Here is a 25,525-nt window from a genome sequence, read left to right as displayed (position 1 = left end):
AACCAAATAAAGATTGGATTTTTTTCAAAATAACACAATTGATTTTTATTATTTCTGTTCATGCAATAAAAAGATGAATTATCCATCCTGTATCACTATTTTTTCATTGAATGTTTTGTTATCATCCAAACAATCTAACTGCGTTGGTACTGTCCTTTCAATTCAATATTTGAATTTAAGATACAAGCGAAAACAATTATGCAATAATAAAATGCGAAAGAATCAAAGCCTAAATTTCTAAAAGCTTAAAAACTGTACCATTATTTTTCTACGAATACAATAAAATTAAAGTTTTGAGCAACATAATTCATAATTAGTCGGAACGTGATTGTATTAATTGTGACTATATTGTGATGATTCACAAAACAGCATAGTAAGAAATGAAAGTTGTATATAGGCGATTTAGTTGTTCTATAGTAGTAAATCTATGATCCCCCATGATACAAGTCTAACCTTTTAATTTTTGTTGTCTACAAATATAGTCCCCTATTGGTGACAGTGTTTTTCTTGCAAATATTTGTCATAAACCTTTTAAACATATTTTGTTTCTTGTGTAATGCGTAGAATATGCAGCAGGTTCGTGAACATACAGTGTTAAAGTATTTAGGTCATGCACTATGAGGTAAATTTAGTCCAATTAAAAAAGTTATAAAATTAAATGTCTGAAGATGTCAAACCCAATGCAAGACCCCTCAGTAAAATATTGCCCATATTTTAAGTAAAAACTAATGAAGTTTTATGAAAGATGTATATTGTTTGTTCTAACAGTAGCACACCACATTATAAAAATGTCATTGGGAGAGAGCAGGTTCGATAATTTTATTATCAAATCTTGTAGGCCTTTTTGGATATTTAGCTTTTCAGCTAGTTTATGTTCTTACACGTCCTCATCATTCAAATATTCGGCTTAGAGCGTTCATTACGAAGGTAAATCCAGAAATACGCGTCGGACACATGACATTAATAACGTGTTGTTTTCATTTTTTACTGTTCAAAAGAAATGCCCTACATATTAATTGTGTTATTCCACTTGATAGATGAATTCAGTAAATACAGAATCTGTATTTAAACAACTTTCTTTATTGGTTTAATTGTTCCTGTTTGTCAAACTGATACACATGGAGGGTTACAACTTTTATTCCAGAGATATTCTGTACAGTCAAATGATCCATTTTGATAGTAGCAATCTGATTTTTTTCAATTTCCTTGAATGATTGAATGGTATTAATCAGTCAAACTGTATTTAAGAAGAGGATATTAATTTTTTTTTATAGAAATTCTTTACAAATGATCCATTTTGATATGATATGACCACAATAAGAAACTTAAACCGTAATCATATGTATGTCTAAGTGGCACGCTAACTATTTAAAGTTGGAAGGCAAACGCCTGAATCTGACAGATAAAGGTCAATTTGTCGACACAAAAAGGACCCGTATGTAAAAGGTTTACGCCCACAAACAGCGCCACCTATAATTTTTTCTACGGCATCTTTGAGAACGATGTCCCGTTCTGTAGTAAATTAAAACATTAAATTAACTAAAACATAGAAAAGTAAGTGTCAAAAACAAATTGAAAGATATATTTGCAGATGACTGGTTATGCATGATACGCTGGCAATGTGCGCAATGTCCTTTAATCGAAGATTGAAAATTAGTTTGTTTCCTTCGTCAAAATGGCGGATTTCAATGTTTACATTTTTTCTTCTATTTATAATCTGACACAGTTTCGTCTCCAATCATTTATTAGCAATTTTATTATTGATCTTTGGAGATCATCCAATTAGATTTACCGTTAGAAAGTGGCTACACGTTACCAGCCATCGTTACAAAGTAGCCATGTGTTTTGTGGGGATACCTTGGGAATGTTGTGTATTCAAAAGTTAAAAATCAATGCTTTCTTCATTATATATCCATGCATACACAAGTCATAACAGCAAATCCATTCTTTGCAGACCTCATAAGGTAAAGCAGACATATTTAACTGTCTGTTTTAGCAAAAATTCGTGTAAATAAGGCCTGATGGGTCGTATTGAATTCAAACATAGCAGACAAACACGTGGTAGATTGTTTATGTTTGACAGTTTGCTTACCTTAATTGCACGTTGATGTTACTATATACTTAGCAATAACCTTTATCGTGTTATACTTTCAAGAGTTATATAATACATCTTGTCTAAGAAACATGTCTAGCAAGATGCAGGGACTTCCTTTACTAGGTCTTTAAATAGTGAGGGTGTAATGATGTTTACAAATTACCATATTTACATTACAGCATTTTTTTGGCATTTGATATATTTCATATACATGTACATTTTATGTACACAAAGAACCATAGGGTAAATAAACATGCATGGATTTAAGACATTTAATTCCCACCATAGCTTGGAACAAATAGAGCAGATTGCAATTGACATTATTATGTATTAAATGTCTAAAATCCTGATTGATGGGGCCAAATCCTCAACATATTTTTTTCTATAAAGTATACAGCAGCTCCTCCAAGGACTAGCAAGGGAATACTTTACATATAGTCCAATGGCTAAGTCCTGTCTTTTTTGTCTCTGATATTTCCTTATTTATATTATCATTTCTATTATTCTCTTGTACATGTAGTAAGACAAAAGCTATTGATACTTTTATTTTCCTCATTTGCCTGAAAACAATGGAATGTATTCATTGTTGATGTATGTAAAGTGACTTGTAATTTAACTGTCACTGCTAACAGGCACTTGGACTCTGGTGATAAGTTTCTAGACTGTTATCTTATTGGCAATTATACCATATTTAAATGTCAGTTTCCCCTTTATAACTTTTAAAGAAAAGAATTAAATGATAGTATAATAAGTTGCAAAAAAATTGAAATGTTAAGCACACGTGCAAAATTTAATTGACTTTTTATTCAAGAAAATCTAGAGGTATTGAAAAGTGTTGCAATTTAAAATAAATGTTTTGAACTCAGAAAACTATCAATACAGTACAGATATTGTTTTAATTAAGACTTTGAGAATATTTGCCTGTTTAATAATCATGATAATAGAAGATATAATTGTTATGCCTTTTTTTCTAATATATGTGTGGCCCTGATCTGGCTGTGGTTTAAAATCTAAGAATGGAGTTTGTTATATTCATATTTATCTGATTTTTTCAACATTATTGTGTCAATTATATAAATCATTGTTATACATTACTTTGCTCTTCATGGCCTTTTTAAATTGGAATAAAATATCTTATCTTATCTTATACCACATCTCCTTATTTTAGTACTAACAGATTAAAAGCATTTGAAGTAAGTGAAATGTTGACAAGCTTTTATATAGTCCATGATTGTAAACATAGATAATATCATGAGGTTTTTTTTTATAAAAGTAAATAATGTGATTAAATTGATTATGTCAATTAAAAGAACTGACATTCTGATTTGATACTATGAGATTATTTCTGATATCAGAATAATAAATAGCTTATTGTTGACCTTTTTACAAAAAAACATGAACATACTTTATTTAAGTCAGTTTTATTAAATTGTCTAAGACTACTATAACATGGGAGGTGACCAATCTCTATGTTATACATTGTAGTATTCTCAGGTTTTTGTTTTTCAATTGATTATGCATTTTAGAGCAGGTAAATATGAATTTGGATTAAATTTGAAGTTAATTCAGTATATTTTATGATATAATACCACTATTGTTTTTCAACAAAGCATTTTCAAACTTTATTTACTGGTCAGCTTTATAGCTTATTATTCAATCAATAATTGAATTGAATGTACTCAACAGTTGGTTGCAGGACTTTTGAATTCAAATATAAGAAGAAGAAAAATAAAGCAAAATTTGAAATAATACATATAATACATGTAGGAATTATGATGAGAACTGCATGATATCAGGTTGCAATACAGCTTTTGCTCAGTTATCTTTGTGTTGATTAATGTTTTAAATCCCTTTCTGGTTCTTGGGGTTCAGATATTTTTCTCTTGATTAAGGCAAGCAACATAACTTGTACATCTTATAAAGGTTCTTATCTCAGGGTGAATCCAGACAATTTTAAACATAAGTGGTGGTATTCTTAACCAAGGATAAAAAGGAGAGTTAACTATATGATCTCATTCAAATGCATTAATCTTCCATAAAAAGAGGAGGTCACCAGAGCCCCTGGGGGGATCCACCACTGTATCTTAAAGCAGGTACAATAAAACAAGCATTGTACATGTACTTCTGTCCACTGCAAATTCATATTATTTTCATTCAAAAGTATAAATATTCACAATTTTAAAGACTATATTTTCTTTGCGTCCATATTCAGTTTGTTTTCATGTAATGAAAAGTTCAATTCTATTGTAACACAGGTTCTGCTGACAACTGATAAACCCCTCTTGTATCCTTCTATCTACCAAAAGGGTGTTTAAGAAAATACAATAAGTCCAAGTTCAGAATGTTCTTCTTTGGAAGTGTTCAATAACCTGTAAGTACTTGAAAAAAATGTCATATTCAACCTTTCCATGACTATTTTAATGTTACAACAGTAGAGGAACATGGAATATTGAAAACTTATTCAAGAAATCTTGGCAATATCCTACGATGCGCGTACCGAGTTATCTCCCTTTGATCTCCGCTTCGCAACGAATAATCTGACACAATTGCGTATCCGGGGTTTTTGTGATCTGATAGAGTAGAATAAGAACCAAAAAATTATTTTACTTCATATTTAATACCCCTCTACACGTTACCAAACCTATTTAAGGAATAATTCAGGATTTTCCGTGGACCTACGCAAATTTTCAGAAAAAAAGTTTCACTTCACTCGTGAATTTATAACATTTTAACAACACTTTTTAATAATAATTATATAAAATTCAGAAGCTAATTCAATCAAGAATTGAACACTTTGGTTTTTATTAATTTACGAGTACAAATAAGACGATACGAGTCCAAAAACCACGAGGCATGCACCTTTACCAAAATATCGCAAACTCTGACCTTTTATCACGTGACCAATGTCTTGACCTTAGAAGCCATTAAATCGTTTGCCGTCCAACTGTTATCTTGCAGGTTTTGATGTTCATATTTCTGTGGTCAAGTTTATATTCATTTGAGAACTTTTCGTCTAGAGAAAAGTAGATTATCTCAGAAAACATGTATTAAATGTTTAACATGTCCCTATCTAACCGCGTGTTTAAAATAAGTAAAATGTGCAAAGGTAACTTCTTAACTTAAAAGTTAGTTTTTCATTCAAATTTCACTAAAGTTTTTGAAAAAGCACTTTACATTGATTGATTTACTTGTGTTATTTCATATACCACACTTATGTTCTATTGTAAGGGTAGTTATTGGTTTACATATATGCATATTGAGGCTAAAATTACGTTTTCAACTAAAGTGAAAAAACTTAACATAAACAGTCTGCCAAAAAAATTGAATGCAAGAGCCTTATTGCATTCAGACTATATGACAAAGAAATAAGGAATATGAAACAATTTTGTTATTTCCTATAGGTTCTGTTTGCATTTCTATATGTAACTATGTGTTATAGTCTAAATTGGCCAAAAGGTATATGGACTAGAACCGTTTATACAGTCTCATGATATTTGTAACTTTTCATTTTATTTTAAAAAAAAAACAACATTGAATACTTTTTTTAATGACCGTTCATTGACTATAGTCCTTTATTACAGTGTATTCACTTGCAAATATTTGTCATACAGCTTCTCAATTTATTTCTTCATGTTTGATGCATCAAATAGCAAACAGGGGGTATACATTACACTTTTAAAACATTTGGTCATGAATTTTTAATGTAAAGTAGTTTGAAAAATATACAAAAGAGTTGCACTGCGAAGTAATTATATGTTATCGGATCATTACATTCTTTTGCAAATTGTTACGAACATGTCACTGTTGTTTGGTCAACAGGTATGATTAGCCGATTCAATCATTGGCAAACTGACATCATATTTATAAAAAATATTACACATGCTTGTGCTCTGTCAAAAGACTGATAACATAAAATTTATTCTGATTTATTTAACTTTAAGCGGGGTTAAATATTCACCGTTACTGATTTGCTGCGAACAAAGCGATAATATGATTTTATTCCTGCGCCTGTCCAATTCAGGAGGCTCTTTTGTTAGTCTTTCATGATTTAAAAGTTTTTGTTCATTTATATATTTCGGAGCTTTCGAACTGGTACACATTTTTGTTTAGGGGCCAGCTGAAGCACGTCTCCGGGTGCGGGATTTTTTTACTGTGGTGACGACCCATCTGTGGACTTCGGCATTTTTCTGCTTTTTAGTCCGGTTCTTGTCTCTTTGACACATTCCCCATTAAAGCCATTTCCATTTTTGTATGTATATGTTCGTTTGTTTGTGCTAAACGCTAAGTTCAGCGACCCTGACTTTATCATAAAGGTCTGTCTTATTGGTTGACAAAGCTGGCATGCCCCTCGAATAATTACAAAACTGCGGAAGGAAAACTGTTAAAACAAATACAATATTAAAATATCTTTACGAGCAGGACCTTATTTGACAAGCTAGTTTTCACTGAAGATAATCTATTCGACCACTGGGTTGCATGACAATTTGACAATACGATTATCAAACTTATCAGTATGCAATAAAACTTATGATGTATAGAAGTATCAATTTGTGAAATATTAACATAATTTAAACGAAATACGTATAAATCAATTCCTTTCTACACATTCTTTTTATTAAAGGGGCACTAGCTACGAAATATATGAAAAACCTTATATATTATTTTTTTGGTTCAATCAGTAATGAAATACAAATAGTGAAATAATTCCTTTTTAGTAGCCAATAATGTTCAATTTTGTCAAAATAAGCAAAATAAAATTGATTATGACTTATTCATTTGCAAGTGAATAATTCGACCTCATTGAATCCGTATTCATGTGAACTTTAATATAACCCCTTAGCTTGAGATGGATAACACGTGAATTGTATGTGTAAAGTTGTTTAAAGGAAAAGAATGTCAACATTGAAAGTGAAACAAAGGTAAATCATTTGATTGACTGATTCGATCCACAAATAAACATTTTAATATAGGTAAAAACGACAATTAACATTTATTTTTCATCTGTAATATGAAAAACATATGAAATGTAATAGACCTAGAATAATTCAACAGCACGTGTTTGCTTAATCTATTTATATCTATATTTATGTTTACATCGCTTATATGGTCATCGGATGACTAAAGAGGTTAACTCGATAAATAATTAGATGGCGTCTAGACTCAATATTCACGAAACGAAGCTACGTGTTTTCATGCCTTTTAGTTAGACTTTTAATAGTTTGGATAAATGTTTTACATTGTTATAAATCAAATATGAGAATTTGAGTAGAATTTGTGAACATGAATTTGACAGGAAATGAAAAATAAAATAGCTTCAAGATTTTATTATCAAACGGAAACTTCGGTCAAAGTTCGTTAACACAATAAAACTAGTTCAGGAATGAGACACTCAGCATTGCTTATTATAAGTAACATTTTTTAAACATTGCGCATTGTTTATTATGCTTTCACTTTGAATGTCGTCAAATGGTAGTGTGTCATAAGGAAAAGACACATCAGTTTGATATCAAACAAAATTACACAAAAAAAATAATAGAAATAAAGTTGAATACCGGTTAAACACCATTTAAATCTAATACATTATCAGAAACGTTCAATATGAAATAGTTCAGTACCATGGATGTATACGCTTTGAAACACACAAGGAGCTATGAAGACGAAATAAAACTTAAACAATGTTGAATGTACATAGTTAAATTAAGTCAAAATAAATTAGATAAATATAAGTAAGAACATTTTAAACATGCCAACGAATGTAAAATAAAATTAAAAAATTCTTACAGATGAATGAAAACGAGCCCGATAAAACAGAATGTGTATAATCATGCATTAGTTATAACAATAGCCCCCTTTACAAGTCAAACAGATTTGAAATGTTAATACTAATAACTAACTTTATTTGATTTTTATACTTGTAGGGAGTAATTTCTTTTCAGGACGATAGGTCTTTCGTTTAAGACACAACACGGACGATACCAAATTTCAATTAAATGTTCTTCGATGCATAAAGTAATTACCTCTATCAAGTCATCCTTCACCCCTACTAGAATGCAAACAACAGTAAATTGTTTCTAAAAACATTTATTTATTTGGTAATGTTTGTGTGTGTTTTGCCAATTTTCATCTTAATGATCGTTCACAGGTTAAGGCAGAAACTATCCTTTCCTCCATTTATTAGAAACAAATACTAGTAGTAAAAAATCTTTTGAACACTAGGGCTAACCAAACCTAAGACAAAAATAATGTAATCTTCTATTAAATCAATTTATCGCCATGACAAATGTATTTCCCGGACTCTATGGGTATTTTGACCATATGTGTATATATAGTCATGACCATTTACTTGTATACTCATATGGTATTACCATACGCGTGTGGTCCGGTTGTCATTATGGCAAACGCCCAAAAAGTATTTCATAGATTAAAAATTTCTGATAACAAAAGTTTGACTTATTCTATCATATTGTAATCCTTCATTGATTCATGAAATAAAATGAATTTACTTACCAGTGTGAATTATAGTTCAAAGGTTTTTACATTTTTTATACCTATTAAATTACAAAACAAATTTCATTTTCTATAGGTTGCACTGTAAACACAACTGTTTCTCAAACCATGCCTCTTTTGGGGAGCAATATGATATTAATAGATAATTTGATTTGTTGACATACTGTTTCCCAGATATGATCTCTATGTTTCATGTCATGGAGACATAACACTGTACTGTTACCAGTATAAACACATACTATTGCGGTAAAAGATGAATTCTGAATTAGGCAAAAAGGAAAGTTATGGGTAGTATACAATTTTAGCATAAGTTTAAAAAGTTCAGGGCATATACATCTTGAAAATATGCCACGCAGCCCCATGTTTTGACCTTTGAATAAAATAGTAGTGCATATCAACTTTCTAGTCTAAGATATAATTTTTCAAGAAACTTCATAGTAAAAGTGGTATAGTTTTAGCCGCAAAGGAAGTCCCTTTGAGAATTGCATTGTCTATATTTACAGAAATGCAACCTATAGTGAAAAAAATGAAGAAATATCAGTGGGATGGGGCTATAATAGTCTATACTGATTGTATTTTGATTTGTATTGTCAGACAAAAGAGAGAACGCTATTATTATAAATGAGTGCATTTCAAATTTTAAAAAAAATTCTGCTTTCCTAGGCCTGTGGTGAAAATGTTATTTATAAAACAGGATCCATACAAAAGCACCCACGTTAGTATAGATAGCAATTGACTTGTATTTAATATACACTGAAACAATTCAATTGTTACATTTTGTAAATTGTTTTTGCAATAATAGGGCACTGAAAATTGATTAAAGTGCACAGTGATTACTAATACTTTTTTGCCAACTTTGTGATTACAGATTCGTGAACTGTTTACCATTGATACTGCGGTAAATTACTACCAGCAAAGTCTTCCTGATTTAGGCTTGTTTGCATCAGTGATTATTGAGCGGAAAGATGGAGGAAATATTCTCGATTCTTCTTTATGGGCTGATTTAACTGCATTATACGACTTCATAAATACCACAACTGCACATGATTCAACTATTGGGTCATTTACTTACGTTGATATATGTGCAAAAAGATCATCGGCTTGTGTTGTGGAAGGAGATTTGATCTTTAGTACTTCCTTTCTAGCGGACATGGGCTCTGGGACAATCTCCTTTCCAACTTACATTTACCAAGGTCAAACAGTCTATATTAATAGAATAATCGGTGGGGCACAGGTCTCAAACAACATGACAACTTCAGCAAAAGCGTTAAAACTGACGTTTAACGTTGAAAGTGAACGAAGCAGCTTATCAAGATTATGGGAATTAGCGTTTTTGAAAAAAATCTCTACATATTCAAATAACCAACTGAAAATCAAGTACGCATATTCAGACAGCTTAACAGAAGAACTTAGTAAAAACGTTACAGGCGACATTGTATTCTTTTCCATTACATTTACACTAATGATAATGTTTTCAAGCCTAACGCTTATGGGAGGAAACTGCGTAGCGAACAGATACAACCTAGGATTTGCCGGAATATTGGGCACTGGCTTAGCTATCGTTGGATCATTTGGACTTGTTAGTCTGTGTGGTGCCAAGTTTGTCGATATTGTTGGTGCCATGCCTTTTCTGATTTTAGGTAAGCATAACGAAAAAGTAAGTAAGGAGTATAGGCTATGGTCTTGACAAAACAAGATCAAATAATTATAATGTATTTTTGTCTAAAACATTATATTGATTGAATATTGTACACTTATTCGTTTTTAGTTGTCGATTTAATTTTATTCGTTAAAATCAGCCAAACGCATCACTGAGAATTGACTAGCACGACAATATTTAAATCGTGTATTCAGCAAAACATCCTAATTATACATGATTATCTATGATATGACATCAAAAAGACAAATTTTCCTTTGAATATTACACATATTTACTCATTTTAGTTTCCAGTGTATATTAACTTGTGTCGTTATTTACATATATCAAACCAGTTAAAATTTAATGTCAATCAAAAGACCATATTATGAAGATTATAGCCTCTTTTTCATATCGATTTAATAATTTTGAATTTGGTGTATCAATAATGATGTATAGAATTCACCGATTCCATTGAGAACACATTGTTAAATATTTAATGTACATTGTCGCATGTTCTCATTTGCATATATCATTTTAAAGCATATCTTCCAATTCGTAGAGTCCTTATATTTTTTATGTCTAGTGCATATAGACAATACCCTTACCGTGTAACTCTCCAATTTATATTGTATCTAATGTTGCGTTTGTGCCAAGAGATTAACAGGTAAATAAACCGACTGCACAACAGTACATTTATGCGATTTTAAAGGGCAAAACTATGATTGAAATTCCGTATATATACAATCTCCTTATGGTTTGCATGTAGTTTATTAATCAATAAAAAAACGCAATGAAAGTATGTTTATGTATCAACCTGACCAACATGTTATCAAAGATCAATAACCTGCTTACCATTCAAAGCATATAATTCTTTTTTTGTTTATACATTTTATTGAGTATGTTGTTAGTTGTTTAATCCTGCATATACACGTTTGTGAGTTTCCTATTAAGTTTATTTATTTATATTACAGACAATTCTGTATAAACGGTCGTTGTTCTTTACCGAGAGTCCTAATATGGTTAATAGAAATTATTTTACAACACCAGACGAAAACTTCGACAACTAATATATCTTACTGATACTCGAGCCCTAAACATCTAAAATAGTTGTTCAAAGGTGTTGATTACGCTAGATCTTGTTTCATTATGTAATATGTATTACCTATTGGGACTATGAAAAAATAATTGCTTACTATGAAAAATATATTTATCAACTAGGTATAGGAGTAGATGATATGTTTATCCTTTTATCTGGACTTGCGGATACATCAAGTAAAGACTCTGTTGAGGATAGAATTGGTAAAACCATGCGCACAAGTGGAATATCTGTTACAATTACATCAGTTACAGACGTAATTGCCTTTTGTGCTGGTGCTGCATCTGTTTTTCCAAGTGTGAGAAATTTTTCTTGGTATACCGGTATGTATAAAATATCAAAAATATAGATTTTCAAAAAATAAAAAGATGAGACATTTCAACAAATCAACGGTAGAAGAATAAAGGGTGACACTTCTGTATAAAAAAGTTTGATTTACTTAAAATCTTTTCTGTTATTGATACAGTTGATTTTAATGAAGGATAGAAACACAGGATATATTTTTGTCAATGCTCATCGGATTGTATAACCGACTAGATTTAATCTATTCATATATGAAGGTAAGTTTTAGTTTGTTTTGCAGACATTAAACTCATATGAAGACATAGTCAAACACAATATTAATCAGTAGCCTGATCTTTTTTTTTTAAGATAATTGGTTTCAGAATTTGATATTTAGTCTTTCAAGTTAATTTTAACGATAAGCATGGTTCTCCAATTTACCAATCCATAACGAACACGATTTGTATGTGAAAGTTTTTGAATTTATTTTTTTATTAAATGTTTGAACATAAATGTATGTTATGACTTTGGTGGAGGAATGATAAATGAAAGACGTAGTTTTTACTCATCTTTGAATTAAGACGATATTGTTTTCTTACAGACTTTATGTGGCCTTTACACCCTTTAAACGAATTATTAATTACAAAACTGTTTTTGCTCGAATTTGTCACAGGTCTGAATGTCTTAATAATTAGACCTTTTTTATAGTGAAAAATAAGGAGTCTGAACTTCATGAAATTGATATTCATTTTCAAAAGTTTTTTTTTTTCGAACTTGGAAACCCCTTCTTGTGGTTGTTTAATATCGGATAGAAAATTGTTTAACGACAAATTATGAAACGTCCATGATATGTGTTTGTGATGAGTAAATGTGTTATGGCTAGCCAAACCTTTCGCTTGAATGGCAATATTTAAAATACCTCTTAAATGACAACACTAAGTGATAGGAATACAGTACAAACAAACGCAAGAACACTCATCACAGAGAAATACATAAAGAAATAGTACAATAGTGAATTACAACTTATCAACCGCAGAATAACAACGTACACCTCCCATGAATGACATGAATGCAATTGACTATTTTAGCGTGTTTATAAATAGTTGATTTTAGCAAATGATTGAGTGTAGATAATTCAAAAATGTTTTCTCAAAATTGCTGATGAAAAAGTGGGAAATACACAGTAAGGGGCGCTTACCCTGATGCAGCCATTCTCTGTTTTGTATTAGATGTCACCAGGTTTTGTTTTTGGCCGCTATTGTCTTCTTAATTAATAAATGATTTTTTAACATTGAGGCTTAAATCTACAATCAATTAGGGAAAATATTAAAATTATTCGACTAATAAAGAGGTGTTATAAACTGCAGTGGAACAAACCCATTGTATGCCAAACAATGATAGCATTAAAAAGGTACGAGCAAAATAACATAACTATAAATGTTTGATATAGGATTATCTGTGTGATAACTTTATGTTTAGTTGAAATATAATCGAGATTTGAATTAAACACTTACGCCTAAAAACGGTATAGATACGGAATTGGCAATGCAATACCTTCTTTTCTAGTTCCTATTCACTATTGCATGTCCCATGTCAAAAATTAATCGCTTATTGTTGCATACCAAATTTGCAAAGCATTTTTTCTTTTTACAGAACCCAGCATCAATGTTCATATATATTGAAATTTAAAGTATAATTAAGTTAAGTTGTTGTCGGGTAAGAGTATCAGTTCTAATGTGATGTTCCGATATCTGTATTTTTATATTTTCAGGATGTGCCATTCTTTTTTGTTATCTAAATTATATGACATATTACATCGGTTGTATGACAATAAATGAAAAGCGAGTGGCAAAAAATATCCATTTTTGTACATGTATGCCAACGAAAACAAGAACAGACATGGAAGCGTCAAAGCAAACCAAATGCAAGATATTTTGCTGCGCTGGTTCACCTCATAAATCCAGAGATGAAATTGAAGGGCCGATTGAAAAATATCCGAAAAGACTTGTAAAGCGAATTGTTCTATTTAAACCTACACAGATAGTCATATGTGCACTTTTTGCCGTGTACATTGGATTTTCAGTCTGGGGAACTACAGGCTTTCAAGAAGGCCTCGATATAAGAGACCTTGTAGGAAAGGATTCATATTATTACGACTTTTATGATGCAGACCAGAATATGTTTAGCCAGAGTCTAATTGTCTCCCTCAATATTCAATCTGAGGTAAATTATCGATTAGAGTCATCGTTCAATCAACTAGCTTCTTTAGTGACAAACGTTCAAAAAGACAGTCAAGTTTTTGATGACTTTCTTTTGTCTTGGATACATGCATACAGGTCGTCTGCTGTATTTGACCAAACGTCAGATGCATTGTTCATTAGTGGCCTTCAAAGCTTTCTTTCAACTGCACAAGGTAATGTATTCGTGAATGATGTGATGTTTGATACATCAAATACAATTGTAGCATCGAGAATACATATAATGACAGACAGCATTACGTCCTCAAACAGTCAGGCAGACTTAATGGTTAGAATAAGGGAATCAGTGGAATCATCTTCACTCCCTGTTTTTGCGTATTCCCCAGGTTTTATCTTTTTTGAACAGTATGTTCAAATTTTACCACAGACACTTCAGACACTTGGTATTTGTGTTGGAGTTGTATTTGTTGTGACCGCCATTTTTATGCCTTTGCCATTTATGATAGTTTTAGTTACAGTCACGGTTGTTATGATTATGGTAGGTGTTATTGGATTTATTAAATTCTGGGATTTAACCTTGAGTTCGGTCACTATGATTCATATCATAATGTGTGTTGGATTTTGTATTGACTTCAGCACTCATATGTGTCATGCTTTCGTTCAGGCTGAAGGAAACAGAAACGTTCGCGTTGCACAGGCGTTGGACATGGCAGGAGGGCCAATTTTTAATGGAGCAATTTCAACAGTCATTGGGGTTCTAATGCTAGCATTTTCCTCGTCATATGTCTTTTTCTCCTTTTTTAAGATAATGCTTTTGGTAATGGTGTTTGGTTTGATTCATTCTGTTTTTCTTCTGCCTGTTATACTAGCATACATTGGTCCCCAATATAAAGAAGCAAAAAGTGATGTTTATCCGATAAAGAAAGTTACATTCGATGGAAAAATAAATAGGTTGGAACACACATTGCCAGAACCAAAACTAGACTATCCAGAAGCAGAGTGACGGCGGGTACAATTTCAAAATGTCTTCATCGATACAACACAATACCCGATAACTTATCGATGATGCATTTTCATGATATTTTATTGTTCTTGATCTATTATGTATATATTGATCAGACCAGCATTGCAAAAGTGTCGCACAGGCAAGTGTTAGTGGCAGGTGAAATAATTTTTCATGGTTATTTCAATAGATTCAGCAGTGTATTACGTATTACATTATGGTAAATGCGGCACGTTTTGTTTAATTTGGATGCCATATTCATTATTCAATAATGATTCAAACAGCCTTAATCTTGTACTGAATAATATTTTAAAATACCAAATGAAATAACAAACAGACAGGGGTTTCATATTTAAAGGTAGGCTTGATGAAGGATTTATATTTTGATTTATGACGTTGTTTAAATATTTTCTTCTCTTGAGTAAATCTATTTCCTTTAAGGGCATACGATACATTTACAGGGGAGATAATGACGTTGCTAACGTAAACTGTTATTTTCGGGACGTCAAACTGTGACATATCGGGAAAAAGATGCATTTTTCGACTGATTTTTATCATTCAAACTGATTTAATTTGAAAACGAGTGCATGGACCCCTATTTTTGAAAACGTTTTGTTTCATTTTGTAGGGAGATTATGTGGACCAAATTTTATAAAACTGTAAATAGTGCATTTTTTTTAATTTTGATAAATATACAGCAAAAAATTACGTTTTTTTTCCTCAATTCATGACCATTTGATAAATATGAGTTATTTGAGTTTTGTTTTTTGGATAAGTATAAAATACAGAAATTACGAATTATTTAACAAAAAACAATTTGTGTTTATCTTTTAAAACAAACAAGTTATGCCTTTCTTTCGAAAGGAAAAATACGGCCACAAATCCGAATTTTGAGTAACTATACAAAATTTCGACCTCAATTAACTAAAAAAGTAGCACATGAAGGTATATTTTTTATAACATATTTGATTTAATCAGGCAAAAAATAGCCTATATGGAAATTTTCATCACACTGTAAATACGGGATCAAAACTGTATCGTATGCCCTTAATATTGGCGTATAAATGCTTTGTTCTTATCGGTACGTTTGGGTCATATCCTAAGTCCAATAGAGTTTCATTTTTGCTTCAGCAAGCAGTCTAGTTCGTCCTTTGATAAATTAACATTTTTGAAATATTTTCATATTTGATATTATACGCAAATCAATCTTAAGATGTCTGTTTGTCCTTGTATTATGTTTTCTCCTTTTATTTTTCATTTAATCATTTACTTTTATTAATTGATCAATAAAAATAAGTTAAAAACATTACTTGTCTACAATGTCTAAGTACGCGTCACTCTTCCCATTCCTGATGTGATACTCATAAATCTAAGATTTTTACTCAGTCAATTGATGATATAGTTTACAACTAAACAATTCAAATTGAAAATATTCGTTCTGCAGATGTATACAAGTCATAAAAAAGTTAAAAGGACATATATTTAGATAAAAAAAAAACTCACTTTTTTTAAATCGGAAAACCCCGTTTGGTTTTCCGTACTAGTTCATGTTCGAACAGGAATATTAATGTTTTGTTAGCTTTTAGAGGTGTCTTCTGTCAAGTGCTGGAGTGTGCTGTCTGTGGAAATGATTCAAGCATCACCTTACTTAATTTTTTAAATTTGCTCTGTTCAAATCACAACTATATGTCATTTGGTTTCGAGCCGTTGTACAATTAAAAGCCAAATGCTCATAGAAAAAATGAAGGGCTTTCAACATTAAATTTCGAAATATTTGAGACTATGCTACTTCTGAATAACTCAAATTTATTAATTGATGTGAATAAATCATTAGTATCTTCATATTGATTTAAAATATATATGATCTCTTTTTACTATTGGCCCCAAATTAACAAGATTATTTGCTTTAACCAGTAACGAAAATTTCACGTCCAGTGTCTAATGAAAGCTTTATTATACTGTTACAACCAAAATATAAGTTCAATACACTTTTGTCCAACACAGGGGGTTATTTTGCGACTTATAGAGGTAATTTCCGGTCTTTAATGATAGGGTTACATATGTCTATCAACATGATATATGGTTTTTATGTGCTTTTACTTTATAAATGTTCAAACATGCATACTTCTGGTTGACTTTTTTGAAGGTCATATATAACCCTACATTTTTCAAACGACCCTTTGGCCTTATCAAGTACCATATTGTAAGAATTATCTATTAACCTTAAATTCTAACATTTCAAGGACTATTTCTACAAGACAGAATGTGCATTTTTTTTTGTCTCAGAAACCCAAGCGTTTAACACCATTTATAATATTTATCTACTTTGTATTAGAGCTAAGATGCACTTACAACGGACAAAATTTAGAACATGACCTTGAATTTTGACTTTGACAATTTGTTATTTAAGGCAGACCAAGGACCTCACATAAAGATAACCTAGGTCTCTATCACCAACGGTCCATGAGTTTATATATCACTAGAGTTTACAAAAGAAAAGGTAATTCTCAGTATCGAGTCTCAGTATCAGTTTGGTTGAAATTGACCAAAGAGTCCTGATGATCAAACGAACAATTTGAAAAATGAATTTGTCGATTTTGTTTTTTACGGTTGCGAAGGATATGAATGCAAGAAGGAGAATACTCATATAAAAAGTGTTCTGTGAGTTTCAAAACCGCAATATATTTTCCATATCATATGCAACTTTTTGCGAAACCACTGTACACCACAAATAAATAATACACAGGCGAAACAAGAAAAAAAATGATATTCAGAACACACACAGCTGGTCTTTCCACTGAAAACGATGCAAAACTACTTTGAAATTCGTGACAAGTATTTACGACACAGCGTTTCATCTTTTAAGTTCTTAATTGTTATTGTATTTTATATCTCTGATAAATATTAGATGTTTTATTTTATTAAATTATTAAATGCTTCTGCATTAGTTTTTGAGTTTGTTGCATTTATTTGCCAATTTTATTATTAAGGGTACTATCGTTGGTCTTTATGTAATATAATGCAAGTTGAACCCATGTTCATTATAAAACAACACAATTAAATTGTTGTAATGTAGCTCATGAAGCTTTTTCTTTCAAATTTTAAAACAAGTTAACAAAAGGAACAATAGAAATAGAGTAAATATTTATTATCCCAAAATTGATATTGTGTAATAAGTATAGGTGAAAAAAGGTAAAGTCATATTCCTGATTTGGTATAAGCATTTTCAAATGTAGAAAATGGTGGATTGGATATGTTTTTATAGCGATAAACCTCTAACATGTACGACAGGCGCATCAAATGTCATTATATTGACAATGAAGCGTGAACAAAATGTCACAGATGGGAGTACAACAACCACATGAACCCCATCAAAAACTGGGGGTGATTTCAGGGGCTCCGGAAGGGTACGCAGATCCTACTCAACATGTAGCACCTGTCGTGTTGCTCATGTTAATGCAAAGCCGGTCAATAGTCTAATTCGGTAGGTCACATTCTTGAAAAGGGAATGGGATTGTATTTACGACATAAAGAACATATCCGATATCATTGTAAAACAGATATTCCATAACGGTCAACCAACTCATGATGGCGTCCGTAAAATTTACGAAGTGATGATTTCAACTTCAACATTTGGAACTCTTGGTTTGAAAATGAAAAGATCATAATTTGGATGCTAAAATCACCTCTCTTGTCGTAAAATGTTTTGTTTTCAACCGACCCTAAAAGTCAATTGCTAGATATAAGTTATGATCAAATGGCAAATCAAAAGCTCAAACAAATCAAACAAATGGATAACAACTGTCATATTCCTCACTTGCATTTTAGTACAGGCATTTTCTTATGTAGAAAATAGTGGATTGAACCTGGTTTTATAGCGCTTTCCTTTCACTTGTATGACAGCGCATCAAATTCCATTATATTTACGACGATGCGTGAACAGACATAATAGTTTCAATTGTCAAAAGATGGGTACAGCAGTCATCACTGTTTCACAATCTCAAAACAGACAAATACTTATTTAACAAAGAAGCACAAAAAACATCAATTAAATTTAAAAACCACATTCATTGCTTCGCGTGTTTAACGTCAGGAAATGTAAACATCACACAAAGAAATAGAAACTTTTTTGGTGTACCTTACAGTTAACAACGTTACTCCTATTGGTGAAAGAAAAACTCGTGAATGGATTTTATCCTGCAATTGGGTGTCCTACTATACAGATACAGCCCTACAGATATCGCTGTGCTGTATCTGTATACTATACAGATATCGCTTTAAAGCTCCGCCCACTGCCGGACTGAGTATTATTTGAACCTGTGTGACCTCAGAATGTGTATTCCAGTTGCATTCCAATGACGATGACAATTGTCGATTTCAAAACTTGAATGTAAAATTGAGAATGGAAATGGGGAATGTGCCAAAGAGACAACAACCCGACCATAGAGCAAATAACAGCAGAAGGTCACCGACAGGTCTTCAATGCAACGAGAAATTCTCGCACCCGGAGGCGTCCTTCAGCTGGCCCCTAAACAAATATATACTGGTTCAGTGATAATAAACACCATACTAAACTCCAAATTATACACAAGAAACTAAAAGTTAAAAAGATACAAGACTAACAAATTCAAAGACCAGAGGCTCCTGACTTAGGACAGGCGCAAAAATGCGGCGGGGTTAAACATGTTTGTGAGATCTCAACCCTCGATCCCCCTATACCTCTAGCCAATGCAGAAAAGTACAAGCATAACAATACGCACATTAAAATTCAGTTCAAGAGAAGTCCGAGTCTGATGTCAGAAGATGTAACCAAAGAAAATAAACAAAATGACAATAATATATAAATAACATCAGACTACTAGCAGTTAACTGACATGCCATCTCCGGACTTCAATTAAACTAATTGAAAAATTATGTCTTCATCATATGAATATCAGGCACAATCCTCCCCGTGAGGGGTTTAGTATCATACCATCATAACATATATGAGAAGAACATAACCCGTGTCATGCCAACAACTGGTTTATTAATAATAAATGTGTTTAGTTCCGATGCAAAGACCCTATAAGTGAATCAATATTAACGCCAAAATATGCAATCTTTAATGACCTGACAACAGTATCGTAACTATATCCATTCTTTTATAAGTCTATCTAAAGGTTTTGTTAGTTTCTGAGGTGAATACTGACATTTTTGTGTTTTATAAAGAATATTTCCATAAAATATTGGATGTGAAATACCTGAACGTATAAGAAGTCTGCATGTTGAGCTATATTCACGAATGATCTCCTTATACCGATGATAAAATTTAGTAAATGTTTTGACTAGTTTGTGATATCGAAAACCCTGGTGTAATAATTTTTCAGTAATACATAAATTTCTCTCGTTAAAATGTGTATGATTGTGTTACAAAATCAACCATGTCAATTTCAGCATGTATGTTAAGTGAATGTCAAGTCTGAAGCGTAGGACAACTCGTACACTTTTGTTTCAAATTTGACAATGTTTTGGTTTTTTTTACTGTTGAAATTAGTTGTTATGTTAAAATAGATAATTATTCACCTTGAGCGATATATTATTGTTGACCATTCGAGATTCTTTTTTGCGAACCCGTCTTCAGCGTAATGTGTGATTTTGATATTACTACGCGGGCCTCAATGGATTACAAATCGAAAATAAATGCTAAATATGTTAGTTTTTGTGTCTTTTAAAACACAAACAATATACAGAATTAATTGCAGGATAAAGACAATAACTGTTTAGTGTCTTTAAATATCAGCTGTATTTGTACTCGGCTCGAAAGAGGTGTAGTAGCTCGCTAAAAGCTCGCATACAACTTGTTTCCTAGCCTCGTACAAATACAGCTGATATTTAAAGACACTAAACAGTTATTGTCTATATATTTATCAGATGAAAATGTTAAACAATGGATTTTTGCTGTCACGAATAATACAAACTACTGTAATTAATTCAAATAATAAAACATCAAGCCTTGCTGCTCTATCTCAAAATTTATTTTACAGTGCAGTGTACGGAACAAATAATATCAAAATTATAGAAAACCCATCCAAACTATAACTTAAAATATTAAAAATTATATGTTGAGGCGATCTATAACTGAAGTTGACAGCTAAAGACACATGTCTTTACTTTTTTAACTGGACCAAATTACTACTTTACATAAAAATGTAATGCATGAACTAAATTTAAAAAGTGTATTAAAAATATTTGCAAGTCATACACTCTCCACACTAGGGACTTTATGTGTAAAAAAACAAAAATTAAAGGATGACTTGTGCTCGCACAAGATAAGCATTTTATATCTCAACACTGAAGGAGGGGCCGTATTCACCAATGCATAATTTCACAAAGCTGAAAAGTTTAAACATCGCGTCAATTGTGAAAGTTCAGATAAAAATCAAAATGGTGATAATATAACTGTACAATGTATAACCTAAGGTTAACCTTTCAAACAGTGTGCATAGAATACATGTTCTTCTATCTTTCAAAATAGAATTAAAACATTTTATCAATTTATAAATGTAGCGGATTATGAGTTAAAACAAATGAGTTCAAAATAAAAAATGAGCAAAGTAAACTCATTCTTTACCAAAACAATTTCTGTTCTTATACTACCGCTGAGAGACCTTTGAAAATCCCTTTGGTATATTCAGGCTCTTTTCACAATAATTTTCATAATACAAAACACAATTCCAGCTTCTTTTTGGTGTCAGTTCCAGGATCAAAGATTTTATTAAACAAAGTTTTTCTTTTACAAGGTATGTGAAGTCACTTTTTTTCTTTCATCAAACACTTTAAAGCTATTCCTTTTTAAATGTATTGGTATTTTCAATGATGATACTGAGGTGAACAGTAGAGATTTACAAAATATAATTCTAGTGCAAGAGAAAATCAGAAAAAAATCGGATCAAAGACAAATCGGACCAAAACATCTCGGACCAACACAGTATAGAACTATAATAAACAATTCTTCTTCTTCTTCTATAGAACTGAATTTAAATCGAACATTTAAAAGTATTGTCCCCACGAATTTCTTTGAAATATTATCAAAAAAACTTAGAATGTCTTTTAAGTACACGTTTGTCTGTGAATCATATTTAAGATATAATGCAATCAAAACAATCTTTTTAATAAAATAAAATAGTTATATTTTATCAAATAAGATTATATAAAAATCATTCTTGAATATTAGTCAAACGTAACTTATAACGAGGTAAATATGTTTCCATTTCATTAGAAATGAATTAATATTGCAGTGTTTTCTTTTAAGTTGCACATTATATTTATTGATCAACACGTCATTAATTTGATATTAATGTAGTCAGTAATAAGGGGTTTGTGGTTTCGTTAAATATTCGTTTAAACTAGAACAGATGGTAGGGTATGGAATAATCCCTTTCATAGGCATTCAGTTGGAAAATTCATTTGAAATTATCTAGGAGTTATGTCTACCTCATAAATATTTTGGTGATTGAAACAAGTCATCATTTGCAAAATCATGCTATTTCGTCGGTTACATATACTTGTAAAAAGACCGTGGAAAAAATATCATTTAAAAAAAAAAAAAAAAATACTGAACTCCGAGAAAAATTCACAAACGAAAGCCCCTAATCAAATGGCAAAATCAATTCTCAATTTTTTTTTATGACCATAGTTTCCGGTACAGGGTAAGACTTTATTATACATGTTATTTAACTTTTATCGGCTCTTATTCATTTCAGCAAATTATCTATCTATGTAGGATTTTTCTGTGCAAAGGGAGTTAACTGGGATTCACTTTGTATCAAATTCTCCAGGCTTTACTAGATGTAAATGAAAATTTAGTTCAATACCAATTTTTACAGTTAGGGATGACATCAAAAGTTCAATGAAGGATAAAAAACTTAATTCACATAGTTTTTTCACTGACCTCCGTCCCCCCCCCCCCCCCCCACCACCACCACCACCACCACCCCCTCTCTTAACTTAATTTGGGAAAAATTGATTTACCAATAGGGATATATGTAAAAATCGATTTTAGATATACAAAACTTGCAGAATTTTAACTCCCCCCCCCCCCACCCCCAAACTATTTGATTTAAGTTTTTTTTTATCCTACATCGGTCTTTTGATGTCGTCCCTTACCAAAACAATTTCTGTTCTTATACTACCGCTGAGAGTCCTTTGAAAATCCCTTGGGTATATTCAGGCTCTTTTCACAATTATTTTCTTAATACAAAACACAATTCCAGCTTCTTTTTGGTGTCAATTCCAGGATCAAAGATTTTATTAAACAAAGTTTTTCTTTTACAAGGTATGTGTAGTCACTTTTTTTTTTTTACATAAAACACTTTAAAGCTATCCCTTTTTAAATGTATTGGTATTTTCAATGATGATACTGAGGTGAACAGTAGATATTTACAAAATATAATTCTAGTGCAAGAGAAAATCAGAAAAAAATCGGATCAAAGACAAATCGGACCAAAACATCTCGGACCAATTTAAAACAATTCAGAGCACCTTCAAAGACATCTCGGACAAAGTTGAGACACTGTTCAGACCAGTGATATACATGTATAGATGGTAGGGTATGGAATAATCCCTTTCATAGGCATTCATTTGGAAAAATTCATTTGAAATTGTCTAGGAGTTATGTCTACTTCATAAATATTTTGGTGATTGAAACAAGTCATCATTTGCAAAATCATGCTATTTCGTCGGTTACATATACTTGTAAAAAGACCGTGGAAAAAATATCATTTTATAAAAAAAGAATCACAAAAATACTGAACTCCGAGAAAAATTCACAAACGAAAGTCCCTAATCAAATGGCAAAATCTATTCTCAATTTTTTTTTATGACCATAGTTTCCGGTACAGGGTAAGACTTAATTATACATGTTATGTAACTTTTATCGGCTCTTATTCATTTCAGCAAATTATCTATCTATGTAGGATTTGTCTGTACAAAGGGAGTTAACTGGGATTCACTTTGTATCAAATTCTCCAGGCTTTACTAGATGAAAATGAAAATTTAGTTCAATACCAATTTCTACAGTTAGGGATGACATCAAAAGTTCAATGAAGGATAAAAAACTTAATTCACATAGTTTTTTCACTGACCCCTCGAAACCGGTTCAACTTATGAAACTGAACTTTCGGCTAGCAGTCTGGACTTTCTTATCTTTTAAGCTTTCTTTCTCTTTTGAGAGGTGTTGGAGGATCAGTTTCAAATTTTGTTATAGTTTCTTAAATATTGTGTATTCATTTTGTCAATTTTGATTACGGAAACGAATTAGCGCCACACAACTTTTTTTTTAATATTTCTTCCTAGTATGTTTGCGAACTATAACGAAAACCTTTGCGCTATAACCTTTGTGTTATAACGCAAACATCTTGATTTCAATTATTCATTAAGTTGTGTATATGTTCCGGACCATATGAATATTTGGACCATACCATATGGGTATATACTCATATGGTCCGACCATACGCGTACACACTCTCTTACAGTTTACTTTTAATACTTCTAAACTCTTCATGTGGTATGACCGTTCATTAAAAAGACGCTATCATATAGGTAACTTTATTATTATATAATAATAAAACGATTAGCTAAATACAAACAAGAAATTTCACAAAGTTAATTTTACTTACTTGTCAAAACTATAATAAACGCATTTTATACCGATGGTCATTACCGATTAGTTATTACGACTTAAAAAAATAAATTCCAAAAATTTCGTAATGAACTGTTACACAAAAAGTCACTTGAAAGTAAGATAGTTTATTTAAGTTATCTTGTGAGTATGGTGTATTGCAGTCATGCTACGATATTGGAGATCTAGAGCTTAAAGCACAAAAGAAATGTCACCGTCGACATATTGGATTGGCCCAAGACCTCGGTACCACTGTACGCAGCTACAAAAAGGCAAGCTTTTCACTCGCAAACAAAAGGTGTAAATGAAAAGGATCGATCACAACCAAGACTTGCAAATGCAAAACAACTATGATACCGGTTGGAAGTAAATGTCACCCCAAGTCTACATGCAAGAATGTAATTAGCGATGTAAACCAACTATGGCATCAATATTTAATTTTTACGTAGTATTTGAATTATAAAAATAATACATTGTCATGTAACCATCATTGTTTTTTTAGATTAAGTTTTTGTATCATTGAAACTTTTATAATGTAATTTAAAAAAAAATACCTATATGGTCCAAATACTCATACGGTCCGGTCTGTTAATAACCAAACGAGTATTATACTCATATGGTCCGACCATACGCGCACGGTCGGACCATACGCGTATGGTTGGACCATATGAGTATACGCATATGGTCATGACCATACGCGTATGGTCCAAATACTCATATGGTCCGGAACATATATATGTCCATCTGTCATTAATTTCGGTTGTGATTTACTGGAAAAGGACCATAAATACAAGGCTAAAAATCAGTTTGATATACATGTATATGCATAGGAAAAAGGGAATAAATCCTTTTTCACATGTGTGTTGTTGTGCGTATATATCAAGATATATCTAGGTCAATTAAAAAAATATGATAACAGTACATGTATTAATAAAATGAACAGTATTTTCAGTTACATTAATTACTAGTAAACAAAATTTGTAAAATTTCAAATGAAGAATCAAAGCAACATTAAAATTTCTATTTCTAACCTTCAAGGGCTAGTTT

General features: G+C 31.4%; 1 protein-coding gene and 1 long non-coding RNA gene across 2 annotated transcripts in view; one reads left to right on the top strand and one right to left on the bottom strand.

Annotated features, from left to right (window-relative positions):
* LOC139485509 (patched domain-containing protein 3-like) overlaps nt 1-17,764 on the top strand; it is a 21,420-nt gene extending 3,656 nt beyond the window's left edge. The window contains exons 3-5 of the mRNA XM_071270043.1: nt 9,471-10,242; nt 11,460-11,660; nt 13,391-17,764. Of these exons, the coding sequence (XP_071126144.1) occupies nt 9,471-10,242; nt 11,460-11,660; nt 13,391-14,820 (2,403 nt within the window). The 3' untranslated portion in view covers nt 14,821-17,764. The remainder of the gene's footprint in view (nt 1-9,470; nt 10,243-11,459; nt 11,661-13,390) is intronic.
* LOC139485827 (uncharacterized) overlaps nt 1-25,525 on the bottom strand; it is a 971,519-nt gene that overhangs the window by 817,959 nt on the left and 128,035 nt on the right. The window lies entirely within an intron of this gene.

The sequence above is a fragment of the Mytilus edulis genome, chromosome 1 (assembly GCF_963676685.1).
Source record: "Mytilus edulis chromosome 1, xbMytEdul2.2, whole genome shotgun sequence".
Lineage (NCBI taxonomy): Eukaryota > Metazoa > Mollusca > Bivalvia > Mytilida > Mytilidae > Mytilus > Mytilus edulis.
Note: the sequence above shows the minus strand (reverse complement) of the source record. Positions and strands in the feature narration are given on the sequence as shown.